Genomic DNA, 12,262 nt, shown 5'->3' on the forward strand with positions numbered 1-12,262 from the left:
AAAAAACTATAGATATGTTCTTCCTCAACCACTCAGTGGAGCCAAGCGAAAGCGATGCAAGCAAATGTCCACCAGAAGTACATGTTTCCGTCAGCTCTAAAGAAACACCAACGCATGCCAACAACAATTTGAGACTTGCCCCACCTCCTCATGAAGCGGACGAGACGTCTCCTCAACACGGTTAAATCAACTAAGCAAGCTCCATGCGCAGCAGCAATCACATTTTGCAATAAAAGTTCAATCACATTTCAGGAAAACAAAACGAAAGCAAAGTCTTAACAATTTGGACTATAAACTTTGAACTGGACAAAACGTGCCCAGCTGAACTGTCAAATTCTCAGGTAAGTAGCACGTACCCTGCCATCGATGAGGAATTTTTTTTTTCACGAAAAATTTCGAACCAATATTTCAGCAAGCTGAAATCCAAGATACATGCAACCATATAAAACTTAAAAACACGAGAACATGGTCCAAAAAAGAGGGTACAAGCATACATGGTTTCTCAGAGAAACGATGTTTTAAGTGGCTCGATACAATTACAAAGTTCAACTGTTAGTTTTTCCAACAGAACAGAAGCTCCTTCAGAACAAGCTTCGGTAACACAGTTCTGAACTAATCGACATTACAAAGCTTATGATGCTCCATCGGCTGCAAGAAAAGGGTTGGCAATCTCATCAGTTCCATCAGTTGGTGACACCAGCATGACTGCAGTACCTCTACACACCTGCAAGACATAGTATCATTGTATCAATAGATGTATGGCAAACCCAGACCATCTCAACAATTACAAAACAAAAAACAAAAAAACACAAATGATTAAGGAGGAACCAGTAAATTGCATATCCAAACAAAACAACTAATTCAAAAAATTAAATCAGCCGCAATCATATAGTTTTCCTTTCAGTGACCAAGAGAGAAACCAGTTGTTGAGAAACCTTAAGTATGGGCAATATGGTACAATTCAACATCGCCAAAATCCGGATGGTGACAAACTACAAAATATTAAAATAATAGAGGAAAGGTTGAAGTCACATATTAAGAGATTAGTAAATGTGTACTTACTATGAGACCAAGTTGTCTGGTCTTCGTTGTCAGTTTCAATGGGTCATCTTGCTCTACAAAAGAAAATTGCATGATCAGATAGTATTACACAAGACATGACACTGTATTAGAAAGAAAGGCATTATTCTCTCCAAATGTGCAAGAGCCCTTATGATCATGGTGTTTACAGAAAACAACATTCAACATTTGTTGTAATCTCTTTCTACATTCATATAGCAGTCCTAAAAATTTAGCCTTGCCCAGATGTTGGTGGAACACAGCATAACATGATGAACAAACAAGCCAAGCACAGAGAAAACAGGAATGCCAAGTTGCCAACTGTCTCAAAATTATCGATGCAAATTGTGCTCGTAACTTGCATCCAGAATCCTGACTCTACAGAGTGTCAATGATACATAAATAGATGGACTATAAGAAAGCCTAGATAAGTGGTTGGAGTTGCAGCTTTGTGCTGGGCTTTGTGGAAATTGAGGAATCGAGCATGTTTTTAGTTTAGGCTGATTATTAAACGATGCATAAATCATTTGTTATGCATGTTCCTTTTTGTGGTACTGGGCAGGCCTTCAGTCATTCGATGACAAGCGTGATATCTTAGCAGGTGCTGATGAGGTGCTGACGCGATGCAGGCGATGGCGCTTTCCCTCCAATCTGCTTCAAGGGAGAGGATCTGCAGATTGATGATCACCAGAGTTCATCGGACAAAGAGGACCAGGCATAGTGAGCTCAAAGGCGGTGGTCGATCTGCTGTTATCTTCACTGTCTGGCTCCTATGTATATGATCAGTTTTTCAACTTCTCTTGTTAAATGTTGAGCCAGTGTGCTCCAGTTTGGGAGTGCTTATCTCCAGTTTAGGGTAGTTTGCTGCTGTAAGAATTGCTCTATTAAAACTGGCTCTCTAGCTCTTTTCCTTTTTTTATTTTCATCTTCTTTTGGAAAAAAATGTGTCCTGAGGTGCACATACTGGGATCTTTGTTCCGTAATCTTTTGATAGTGGAACCCAGAGCATTTATGCTTCCTATGAAAAAAAAGGAAGCCTAGATAAGTAAGTACCTCTTTCAGACTCAACTGCTTCATCCAGCACTAGGTTCAGCAACTGGTCATAGCCCTTCAAAGTTCCAGTAACTGCAAGTATGCAGGTGTCAGGTTAGTACATGACTGAAGACTATTATTGGAAGAAAATTACAAGAGATTTAACAGTTACAAGCATTCTCTGGGTCTGATGAGAGGCCAGTATATGACTGCTAGAAGAGCATTACAGGAGATGGAACAACTACAAGGGTTCCATGGGTCCAAGCCAGTATATGACTGCTACATGAACATTACAGTAGATAGAGCCAATACAAGTGTCCCATGGATCTGGAACACTTCATGAGGTGAAATATTTTCCAACTAACAAGACACAACCCACATCAAGTGTTACAGACAAACAGACCGACCAAAAAAGTGTAGCAAGCAAATACAAGCTTGTAAATTACTTGTGACAAACAGTCCATATAACCCATCAAGATAACCATGTCCAAGTTATTTAGTTTTGGTTGTATGACGGCACAAATCCAGACTAGACAGACAAACCACATCAAGACATATGTGCGATTAGTAGCACGGCAATGCCGATGCTACAGACAGATAATGCAGAAACAAAATCAGAGGCATCCGGAGACTAACTTTATAGTTACATGAATACACTCGAATTACTGAATACTATCAAACACTGCACAGGCAATAGAGCCCAACACAGTAAAATATGGGTCCCCAACGGATCTGATGATGTATGTAGAGCTTAATAACACAGAGAGAGAAGAGGAAGATTTGGCGACGCGAATCAACCTTGGCGGCCGCCGGTGAGCTTGACCTGGACGCCCTTGTCGACGAACTTGGCTAGGTCAAGCGCGGTCTCCTTGCGCCCCGCCTGAACAAGCAGTCATCAGACACCAACACAGGCTCGCATCAGTAAAGAAATCGCACGAATCGAATCAGCAAACCAGTGCCAGCCAAGCTTACCATCTCGATCTCAGCAACCCGAGAGAATCCTTCGTCGACCTGCTCTCGCCGTAGCTAGCGCCTCAAAAACTCGGCGGAGATTTTGCCCTAGAAATCGACCTGCCGCCGCAGCTCAGCAACACTCTCGCGTAGGAAACCAGAAGGAATCAGCTCGGGACTCAGTGGCTGTGGGCTATGGGCAGCGAAAGGTTCTACCCCAGGCGGCCCATTTAGATTTTCCTCATGGGCCATGTAGATTGGCCTTTTTAATCTTGCAACGTGGCAGCCCAGTAAAGCCCAGTAAAGGGTCCTCGCGAGCCCGCGACCAGCGCGTCAACTATTTTCTTCCTTCCGTTGCGCGGCCGCTGCTTTCCTCCGCCCGGCCTATTCGTCCGCCGTTGATTCCGGCGCTCCGCCGCCCGAGTCCGCCAGCATCCGCAACTCAGCCGCCGGTGCAGGGTAGATTGCAAGGGGACCGTCGCCCGACCAGCACCGACGGTGGTTTTTCCCTTGGACTTCCCGCCAGCAGGGTCGCCGCGGTTGGTTTCTCTCCACAGCCTTCCTGGCGGTGGAGGCGGCTATCGGAACCGAAGGTGATTGGATTGCCGTACTTCTCGTCCGATGTCCCTGCGCTCGGCGGGGCAGTTTTTTATTTGTGGCGGTTTCCTGCTCACAAGGATAGCTTTGACTTGGGCGAGCGAGGAGGATGCCTGTTCTGGCGCCGCCTCGCACGTGTTCGACGAAACGCCTTGACCGCCTCTGTTCATTTTCACGCTACTCATATTTCTGGCACCATTGCCGTCAGCTAACGATGGTTGCGTGTTTGTTACCGTTGCAGTGAGCTATTGACCGCAACAAGTACTTGGGGTCTACTTGGAACCAGCACGGGCAATGTCGGCAATGTGAGTCCTCCCGGCCGTGATACTGCCTTATTGAAACACTAGAACCAGATAAATACGTCTATCGGTTTGGTTGTTCCAAGCGCTTCTGCTCATTGCTAGAAAGAACTATCTTTGTGGGCACATTCCACTAACTGCCACTTGTTACCTAAGCTGACAGCTGCATGACCTAACCTGCTCGCTGTCGAATGGCCCTGCAGGGAAGAAGACAGCGACACGCTCCGAATACTTGTGGCCACCGACTGCCATCTCGGCTACATGGAGAAGGATGAGATACGCAGGTTTGATTCGTTCCAGGCTTTTGAGGAGATATGCTCATTGGCGGCGCAGAAGAAGGTTGGCAGGGGCAGTAGTTTCTTTGCGTTCATTCTGTTATGGGCAACTCATTGTTTGCGTGTAATAACTGGGATGAGACCGTTTTGCAGGTAGACTTTGTGCTTCTGGGCGGCGACCTGTTCCATGAGAACAAGCCTTCGCGCTCAACCTTGGTGAAGACCATCGAGATTCTACGACGCTACTGCCTAAATGATCTGCCGGTGAAGTTCCAGGTTGTCAGTGATCAGACAATCAACTTCCCAAACAGGTTTAGTAATCATACTCGTTTCTCGGAATTCCATTTGGTCTCTGTATCATGTATCAAAACCTTAGGAAAGATGTGTTAACATACATATTCTTTTACTTCATTTTCTGACACGCATTTTCTTATTCCTTATTAGATTTGGCCAAGTGAATTATGAGGATCCAAATTTCAATGTTGGCTTGCCTGTTTTCACTATCCATGGAAATCATGATGATCCTGCTGGGGTGGTATGAGCATCTTTTCTGATCTTCTGAAATTTATGGGTTCCTACTGAACATGTGTTTATTATGGCCATTGCTTTATGCAATCATTCATTTCCCGATGTTGTAGGATAACCTCTCTGCTATTGACATCCTTTCGGCTTGCAATCTTGTAAATTATTTTGGTAAGATGGACCTTGGTGGCTCTGGTGTTGGTCAAATAGCAGTTCATCCAGTACTCGTAAAAAAGGTGAGCTAATTCGGGCCCATGCATTATCATGATTTCTCAGATGCCAATTTTGTAACGTCCTATTATTGCAGGGTACAACTACAGTTGCACTATATGGCCTTGGGAACATTAGAGATGAGCGCCTTAACAGAATGTTTCAGGTGTGTTTGCATTGAGTTGGCTTGGTTTGAGTTTTTATACTAATGCAACACTGGAGCTAGAAATTTGTGCATCTTTGCACATCTGCAAATCAGTCACCCCTTAATGATGTCTTGTTCTGTATCTCAACACTTCAGACACCTCATTCAGTACAATGGATGCGACCTGAAACTCAAGATGGTATGTCAGTATCTGACTGGTTCAATATCCTGGTTCTTCATCAGAACAGGTATGCACAGCAAGATATCAATAAAGAAAATTAGTTTTCTCATATATTTTAGTTCTTAATCATGTTTACTGGGAAGCAATTTTATACTGGGATTCACACAGGATAAAGACAAACCCGAAAAGTGCTATAAATGAGCATTTCTTGCCGCGTTTTCTCGACTTTGTGGTATGGGGCCATGAGCATGAATGCCTTATCGATCCCCAGGTAATAAATTGGGACTCCCCTTTGAAATTTTTGTAGCACAAAGTCCAGAAAAGATGGAAAAACTTACTGTGACTATGCCTTCTGATTAATTGCTTATAGGAGGTCCCTGGGATGGGGTTTCACATCACTCAACCAGGCTCATCGGTTGCAACCTCCCTGATTGATGGTGAAGCAAAACCAAAGCATGTTCTTTTGTTAGAAATCAAGGTCAGTTTTACAACTCTCTTCTTTCATGTTAAATAAGCTCATTTGTGGTGTTCAGTGTTTTCTCATTCCTTTATATATTGCTTAATAGGGAAATCAATATAGGCCAAACAAAATACCTTTGAGATCTGTCAGACCTTTTGAGTATGCTGAGGTACGCCATTCACTGCTTCGTGCTTATTTCAGTAAGTGAATCTCACAGTGTGAAATGTGTAGGTTGTGTTAAAGGATGAAGCAGATGTTGACCCTAATGACCAGGCATCTGTTCTTGAACATTTGGATAAAATTGTGAGTCTGAAGTTACTCATACGTGTTCAGAACTTCAGATACTATCCATTTTATTGAAAATTGAAATTATGTCGGTGTGCTGGTGCGACTTTGGTCCAAGAACGCAGCATTTGCCATTTTACTTAGTCTGATAAGATTGTTTTATTTAATGGACGTGATTTGCCCTCAATTTTGAATTACTTTCTCAACTTCAGGTGAGAAACCTGATTGACAAGAGTAGTCAACCAGCAGCCAGTGGATCAGAGCCCAAACTTCCATTAGTTAGAATCAAGGTAACAATATCACAACGAAAGTCGTCTGCGCAAAATAATGAAGAATACATAATTGGAAGTTCTCATATTGTTCTGCAGGTAGATTACTCTGGGTTTTCAACAATAAACCCACAACGGTTTGGTCAGAAGTATGTCGGCAAGGTACCTCCCACACTAATGTATTAATTAATAATTACTCAAGTGTCCTCAATCGTAGCTGAATAAACTTTTGATGGCTTCTCTTATATAAGGTTGCAAACCCACAAGATATTCTCATTTTTTCAAAAGCGGCGAAGAAGCGCCAGACTGCAGGAGGTATTTCGTTATCTTTCAGAAAGCAGTGCATATGATATCTGATTAGTGAGAGAAAATGTACTAAACTATGAGATAAAATATATGGTGATTTTTTTCCTTAACCGTGCCTTCATATATTGTAGAAAATGTTGATGAATCCGAGAAACTTCGCCCTGAGGAGCTAAACCAACAAACTATTGAAGCTTTGGTTGCTGAAAATAACTTGGTACTTCTTAACACCTCATTACTGTATTATATTCTTCTTTCAGAGGGGGATGCACATTAGTATCCATGTTATTCTTATGCCCTTCAGTTAATATATGATGCACCAACATGGCTATTCGGGTCTAATTGAACTTTTCATGGCCCGATGAGCTTGTACATACATGAGAAACAGAAGATTATTTTGTTATCTAGGGGGTTTCTTAATTTTGTTCTGTATATCCCTTGAATAAATTCTAACCTTTGTTTTTACAATGTTGCACATGTCCTTTTGTTCTTAGAAAATGGAGATTCTACCAGTTGACGACTTGGACATTGCATTGCATGACTTTGTGAGCAAGGATGACAAGACGGCATTCTATGCCTGTTTGCAGCGGAATCTTGATGAAACCAGAGTATGAAGTGACTATTGTTGTTTATTATCAGTCCTGAACGTGACTGCATGATGACTCGGAAGATATCATATGTCTAAGCTCCAAATGTTTTGTTCAAATTTGCAGAAGAAGCTGAATTCTGAAGCAGAGAAATTTAAAATCGAGGAAGAAGATATAATAGTCAAAGTTGGCGAATGCATGCAGGTATAGAGCTTTCTACTATAGTTTTGCAACGAGGTTCTGCCAATGAGGCTAACGGTTGACCATTTTACTGTATAGGAACGTGTAAAGGAAATATCCCTCCGCTCTAAGGGAGACACACCATTCACATCAAGCTCTCAAAATTTGGTGGTTACAAATATCTAAACCCTTATCAGCCCCTCTCCCATGTTGTATTCCACTTTTGCGATCTCTTACAATTTTAGTGCTATAATGGTGCTTGAACCAGGATACTAGAGGTAAATCTGTAGCAGGGGGAAGTAGCCTCAACACTTTTAGTGATGATGAGGACACCAGGGAGATGCTTCTTGGTACCAGATCTAAAGCATCTGGATTTACTAGGCCCTCTAAAGATTCTACTGGTGCTGCTAGAGTTGGAACTTCCAAAAGAGGCAGGGGAGGAAAAGGCTCAATGAAGCAGACCACTCTTAGTTTCAGCCAATCAAGGTTGTTAAAATTACTTGCCATCTCATTCTATTTTCAGCATTTAACTTTCTAGTTTAATATGAAGTATATGCCACCATGGATAAATATATGGGCTTGTAAAACGATCTTGAAGCTCATGGAGTAATGGGACACTAAATCAGCTGTATAGCATTTTCATACATTAAGGTTTTCAAATTATTCATCGGCCTACTTGCCATTCATTATGTGGTAAAACTTCAATGTTGATTTGACCACCCAATAATTTCAGGTCAAGTGCTGCTATTCGCAGTGAGGAGGTGGACTCCTCAAGTGAAGAAGCAGAGGACGAAGCAAATTTAGTTGTTGAAAATTCAGTATGTCCATTTCCGCTATTTATACATATGCAGTATTTATATGTCCATGAAAAATCGACACTAGTAACCTGGAGTACCTTCGACAAATGACTTCATGAACTGTCTTTATTCTTGAATGCTCAAAGGAACCCGAGGACAGTGTCCAGCAGACTGGACGGAAAAGGCCGGCTCCTAGAGGCAGGGGTAGGGCTAGAGGTACTACAACTGCAAAAAGGGGTAGGAAAACAGACATCGCTTCCATCCAAAGCATGGTGATGAGCAAAGACGATGATAGCGATGAAGATGACAAGCCCAAGAAACCTCCACCTCGGGTAAGTGAAGTTACCTCCTCCTATTTGTCACGTGGAACATTTTTTTGTGCTGTGTTGCTATATATATCGAGTAAAACGAGGACGGTTCTTGAGAGTTATTTGTTTCGCAGGTCACTAGGAACTATGGAGCCGTCAGGAGGAGATGATTCCCATGAAGCACTTGCTTTGGAGGATTTAGGTGTTGGTGTCAGAGTAGCTGGCTTGTTTTTATCAACTAGGCTATCGGTCTGTTTGGAAGCGATTACACGATCTCGTGTACTGTTGGGTGTACCTTGTACACGCTTGGGTGTAACGGATTTATACGCTAAATGCTGGTAGCCAGTTTTGTACATGGCCTGCATATCAGCCAGTCGTCACATACCAATGTGGATTTTGTTGTCGATGCAGATGGTGTTCTTCAAAACCGATCGTGTTGTGCGTACTTGTTCAAGGCTAGTATGTTGCATTATGTCTATGTTATACAAAGTATCCAACGATGACAAGATCATTTTTACAGCAATCTACGAAAATACTATTGCAATCCTTGTAAGCTCATCAAACACAAGTGTCATCGTTTGCACAAGATGATCTGGAAAAGTATTGTAGGTGCAAAAACATGCGCCTACAATAAATGCCACAGTTTAGATAGGTTCCTGGAACCTCAAAAATATGCAGGTGACGTTTGATCCAATCCTCTGCTGCACTATGCTGTCACCGTTACTCTACTCTTATCTCTTGTCGAGCTTTACATATTCCAGCATTCCAGTTCTCATCTAAAAAAAAAGCGTTCCAATTCTCCCTACCAGGAGCCCTGCTGTGGACCCGTGTAGTATGGAGTGAGAGGTGCGCGAGGAGGTGGGCCGGGAATCGGAGGGGGTAGAACTCCAAGACCAGGCGGCCTGGCCAGTGGAGCGGCATACTGCAAGCCTGTGTTGTGCACATCTGTCACTGATTAGAGAGAAACAAGTCAGTCTTCCAATGTCAACTTGGATGTAATACAGCAAAGAGACTAAGACATGAGCTAAACACTTACCGAGAGACTGCTGTCCATAGGGTCCATAATTGCCAGAACTCAATGAAGAAACTCCATCATGGTATGGCACCTGGTGATGGGCAGCTTGAGGTAATGGTTGGGCATAGACTGGAGCCACAGGTCCATAGCCAGAAATCCCATAGTCTCCTGTTGGCCCAGGAATTTGGTAGAGGTTCGTGCCAGTGATGGGAGCTTCAACTCTTTGGTGCAAATCTGTATTGCTAGGTCCAGGAAATGGGTAGCTTCCATAGGTTTGATGTTGGTTTGTGGTACTTGGGTAGCTTGGGTGAATTTGATGTTGGTTTGTTGGATAGCTAGGATTTGGGTAGCTTGTCTGGGTCTGATGTTGGTATGGGGCACTGAAGTAGCTGGACTGGATTTGATGTTGGTTCCCTGTTGTATTCTGAAAACCTTGAACACCCACCGGTGCACCCTGAGCATAGACACCTTGTCCATATGAGTTGATCATTGGTTGTTGAGAGCCTGACAGAGATGGTCCTGCACCAGAAACGCCCTGAGAAACAATCCCAGTATATGCTGAGCTAACCTGTAAAACAATCCCAGAGAGTCAGGGCATTGCTATATTGCTAAGGATCATTATGGCAAGACACATGGAGAGAACAGATTCAGAAAGAACAATGGAAACTGTACATTTTGGTTATTCAAATTGTCATAGCTGGGAGTCGGGGTTCTTGGCAGCAAACGCTTCATCTCGTCTAGGTTTGTCTGGGCATCATCCCTAGAAAGCTCTACAAATATTACCTGTGCGCAACAACAACAAAAATGAGTTGAATGAAAAACGTTAACTGGCCAAAAGATGTGTTACATCATCATTATGTTTCAAACCTCATCGAAAGATTCCTTTGAACCAGGCATGTCCTTTGACTGTGGCAAGAAAAAATTGACTGAAAAGAGGAAAATTTAGTAAATTATATAAAAAAACACCAAGTACCACCCACTAATCTACAGAATATCTTAATTAAACCCAGAGAATAGTAATCCATCGAGATAGATTACCTGTCATCTGGTCAACCGCTTCAGCTGGTACATCCTTCCCCATCTCCATGAATCGTTTTGCTGCCCGGGAATTGAGTTCACTTGGCAATGGGAAAACGACCACAGCAATCTGTTGCAGAGAAGATACATGACATCCAACAATAAAGCATTTGTTAACTGAATAGCAACTCCAGAAAAAGTGTACATCTCTTTTTTCAGAATCTTACTTTACGGTAGTTTGCAAATGGTCTCATCTTGCGAATACGGGCACTTTTGTACACGTTGGTCTGGTCTATGATGTAATTGCGAGGGATCTTTGCAGCTCTATCCAGCAGTGTGTTGAAAATCGTTGTAGCATGGTCCATCAACCGATCAAAACGCTCGCCGTAGTTGTTCTTACGCAGCAATCCTGGCACCTGCAGATGGAGAGCACAATGAAATGAAAAGCAATTCCAAGTGAAACAGAATACAGCTTGTGAGATGGCGGCGAAACCTTCATTTGGTCCAATGCAAGGTTAGTCCCAAGAAGGACGAAGCGTTTCTCGGGGTGATCCTTGACCCACTTCTCTGCCCAGGTTGATTTCCCCGAAGCAGGGAGGCCAACCATCATCATAACCTCACATTCCCCTTGTTCTGCAAACACTGGCCCAGATACTGCATTCCCGTCCGCAAAAGCTGAGGTCCATGGCTCGTAGCCGTCAACCGGCTCCAGCCCATCCTCCCTGCTAAACTGCATCTCGACGATGACATTCTTCAGCAGCACATGTGGGAAGATCGCAGACTCCCACTGCATCGGCCTTACAGGAGCAGCACCAAGCAAACCAAGGCCTGTCTCGCTTGCATCGAAACACTGGGCAGTGCCAAGCCACTCGCCGTTCTTGGAGAACCCGATGGATGCCATGGGCTTGGAATCGAGGTCGACAGCGCAGACGATCGTGTCCCCGGCCCCGAACCTGGCGCCGTAATCGAAGAACTTGCCGTGGTGGGAGAGCTTCCCCGTGCCCCCGAACCCGAAGCCGTGGCCGGACTCCCCGAGGCCGCCCACCGGGTCGTCCCCCCTCGAGACCCCGACGCGGCAGAGGTGGCGCTGGTCGGCCTCCGTGTCCTCCATCTCCACGGGCTGCTCCGCCAGGATTCTGCACCCGAAGCAGTACCGCCCGCCGCCCCGGACTCCGGCCGTCGCCCGCGCGCCGGACCAGCAGTAGGCGAACCCGCCCCCGTGCAGCGCCTGGCCCCGGAGCCCGCCCCCGCCGACGTCGAAATCTGGAGATTTGGCCAGTGGGAGTGAGGGCTAGCGAACAGAGGCGACTCGGCGGGCGTGTGTACGTACCGATGTTGCAGTCCGCCGGGTTGAGCCCCACGCGCGCCGCCGCCGGCGGCGGCGGCTTCGGCTCCGCGTGGACGACGTGGCGGGGGCGCTTCGGCGGTGGCTGCGCGGCCTCGTCGGCCGTCGGCGCCATTGGCGGGCTGGCTAGGGCCGGTGGAGTTCGCGGCGGAGGAGAAATCTGCTGGTCGGTGGTGTTTGGGTTCGGGCAGTCGATCGATTCGATTGGTGTTTGGAATTTTTTATATTTTTGAAGTGAAGGCAGATGATGATTTAATTAAGAGGAAGTCGGTAGAGGTTTCGAGTCGGTATCTCTGTGTCAAGGAGATTTTTCTCCTAAAATAAATTAATTACGTAGGAGTACTTTTCTCCGAATCCCCTCCCTAGCAATCGATTGCTCGAGCAATCACTTTTCATGGCGCGAAGCGAGTCAATTCCCTTTCCCT

General features: G+C 44.7%; 3 protein-coding genes across 3 annotated transcripts; 1 reads left to right on the forward strand and 2 right to left on the reverse strand.

The window, feature by feature from the left end:
• Nucleotides 1-480: 480 nt before the first annotated feature.
• LOC124676563 (sm-like protein LSM7) lies at nt 481-3,216 on the reverse strand. Its single transcript, XM_047212604.1, has 5 exons — nt 3,064-3,216; nt 2,890-2,971; nt 2,113-2,184; nt 1,063-1,115; nt 481-724 (listed from the first exon to the last, which is right to left on the reverse strand). Exons 1-5 carry the CDS (start codon nt 3,064-3,066, stop codon nt 632-634), a joined length of 303 nt encoding a protein of 100 aa, XP_047068560.1. The 5' UTR covers nt 3,067-3,216; the 3' UTR covers nt 481-631.
• Nucleotides 3,217-3,527: 311 nt separating this feature from the next.
• On the forward strand, nt 3,528-8,888 carry LOC124675308 (double-strand break repair protein MRE11). Its single transcript, XM_047211371.1, has 23 exons — nt 3,528-3,635; nt 3,881-3,944; nt 4,142-4,277; nt 4,367-4,524; nt 4,658-4,748; nt 4,852-4,971; nt 5,043-5,111; nt 5,247-5,338; nt 5,440-5,542; nt 5,642-5,749; nt 5,838-5,900; nt 5,963-6,034; nt 6,229-6,306; nt 6,385-6,447; nt 6,537-6,600; nt 6,723-6,805; nt 7,083-7,196; nt 7,302-7,379; nt 7,455-7,523; nt 7,624-7,841; nt 8,089-8,173; nt 8,299-8,484; nt 8,595-8,888. Exons 2-23 carry the CDS (start codon nt 3,934-3,936, stop codon nt 8,628-8,630), a joined length of 2,097 nt encoding a protein of 698 aa, XP_047067327.1. The 5' UTR covers nt 3,528-3,635; nt 3,881-3,933; the 3' UTR covers nt 8,631-8,888.
• Nucleotides 8,889-8,944: 56 nt separating this feature from the next.
• On the reverse strand, nt 8,945-11,952 carry LOC124675309 (heterogeneous nuclear ribonucleoprotein U-like protein 1). The gene is made up of 8 exons (XM_047211372.1): nt 11,823-11,952; nt 10,986-11,755; nt 10,720-10,908; nt 10,514-10,622; nt 10,343-10,401; nt 10,148-10,258; nt 9,497-10,043; nt 8,945-9,411 (listed from the first exon to the last, which is right to left on the reverse strand). The coding sequence occupies exons 1-8, from the start codon at nt 11,950-11,952 to the stop codon at nt 9,263-9,265; spliced, it is 2,064 nt and encodes a 687-aa protein (XP_047067328.1). The 3' UTR covers nt 8,945-9,262.
• Nucleotides 11,953-12,262: the final 310 nt, after the last annotated feature.

This window comes from Lolium rigidum, chromosome 7 (genome assembly GCF_022539505.1).
Source record: "Lolium rigidum isolate FL_2022 chromosome 7, APGP_CSIRO_Lrig_0.1, whole genome shotgun sequence".
Classification (NCBI taxonomy): Eukaryota; Viridiplantae; Streptophyta; class Magnoliopsida; order Poales; family Poaceae; genus Lolium; species Lolium rigidum.

Bases quoted from the DNA above. Each gene is read 5' to 3' on its own strand.
- LOC124676563 (XM_047212604.1), bottom strand. The intron at 2,185-2,889 runs GTTGATTCGCGT...GCATACTTGCAG, and splicing joins GCTCACCGGCGGCCGCCAAG to TTACTGGAACTTTGAAGGGC. The intron at 725-1,062 runs GTAAGTACACAT...TATGTCTTGCAG, and splicing joins CCAGACAACTTGGTCTCATA to GTGTGTAGAGGTACTGCAGT.
- LOC124675308 (XM_047211371.1), top strand. The intron at 5,112-5,246 runs GTGTGTTTGCAT...TCAACACTTCAG, and splicing joins GCCTTAACAGAATGTTTCAG to ACACCTCATTCAGTACAATG. The intron at 5,901-5,962 runs GTACGCCATTCA...TGAAATGTGTAG, and splicing joins GACCTTTTGAGTATGCTGAG to GTTGTGTTAAAGGATGAAGC.
- LOC124675309 (XM_047211372.1), bottom strand. From the start codon at position 11,952: ATGGCGCCGACGGCCGACGAGGCCGCGCAGCCACCGCCGAAGCGCCCC. The intron at 11,756-11,822 runs GTACGTACACAC...CCAAATCTCCAG, and splicing joins CCCGGCGGACTGCAACATCG to ATTTCGACGTCGGCGGGGGC. The intron at 9,412-9,496 runs GTAAGTGTTTAG...CTCTCTAATCAG, and splicing joins CTATGGACAGCAGTCTCTCG to TGACAGATGTGCACAACACA.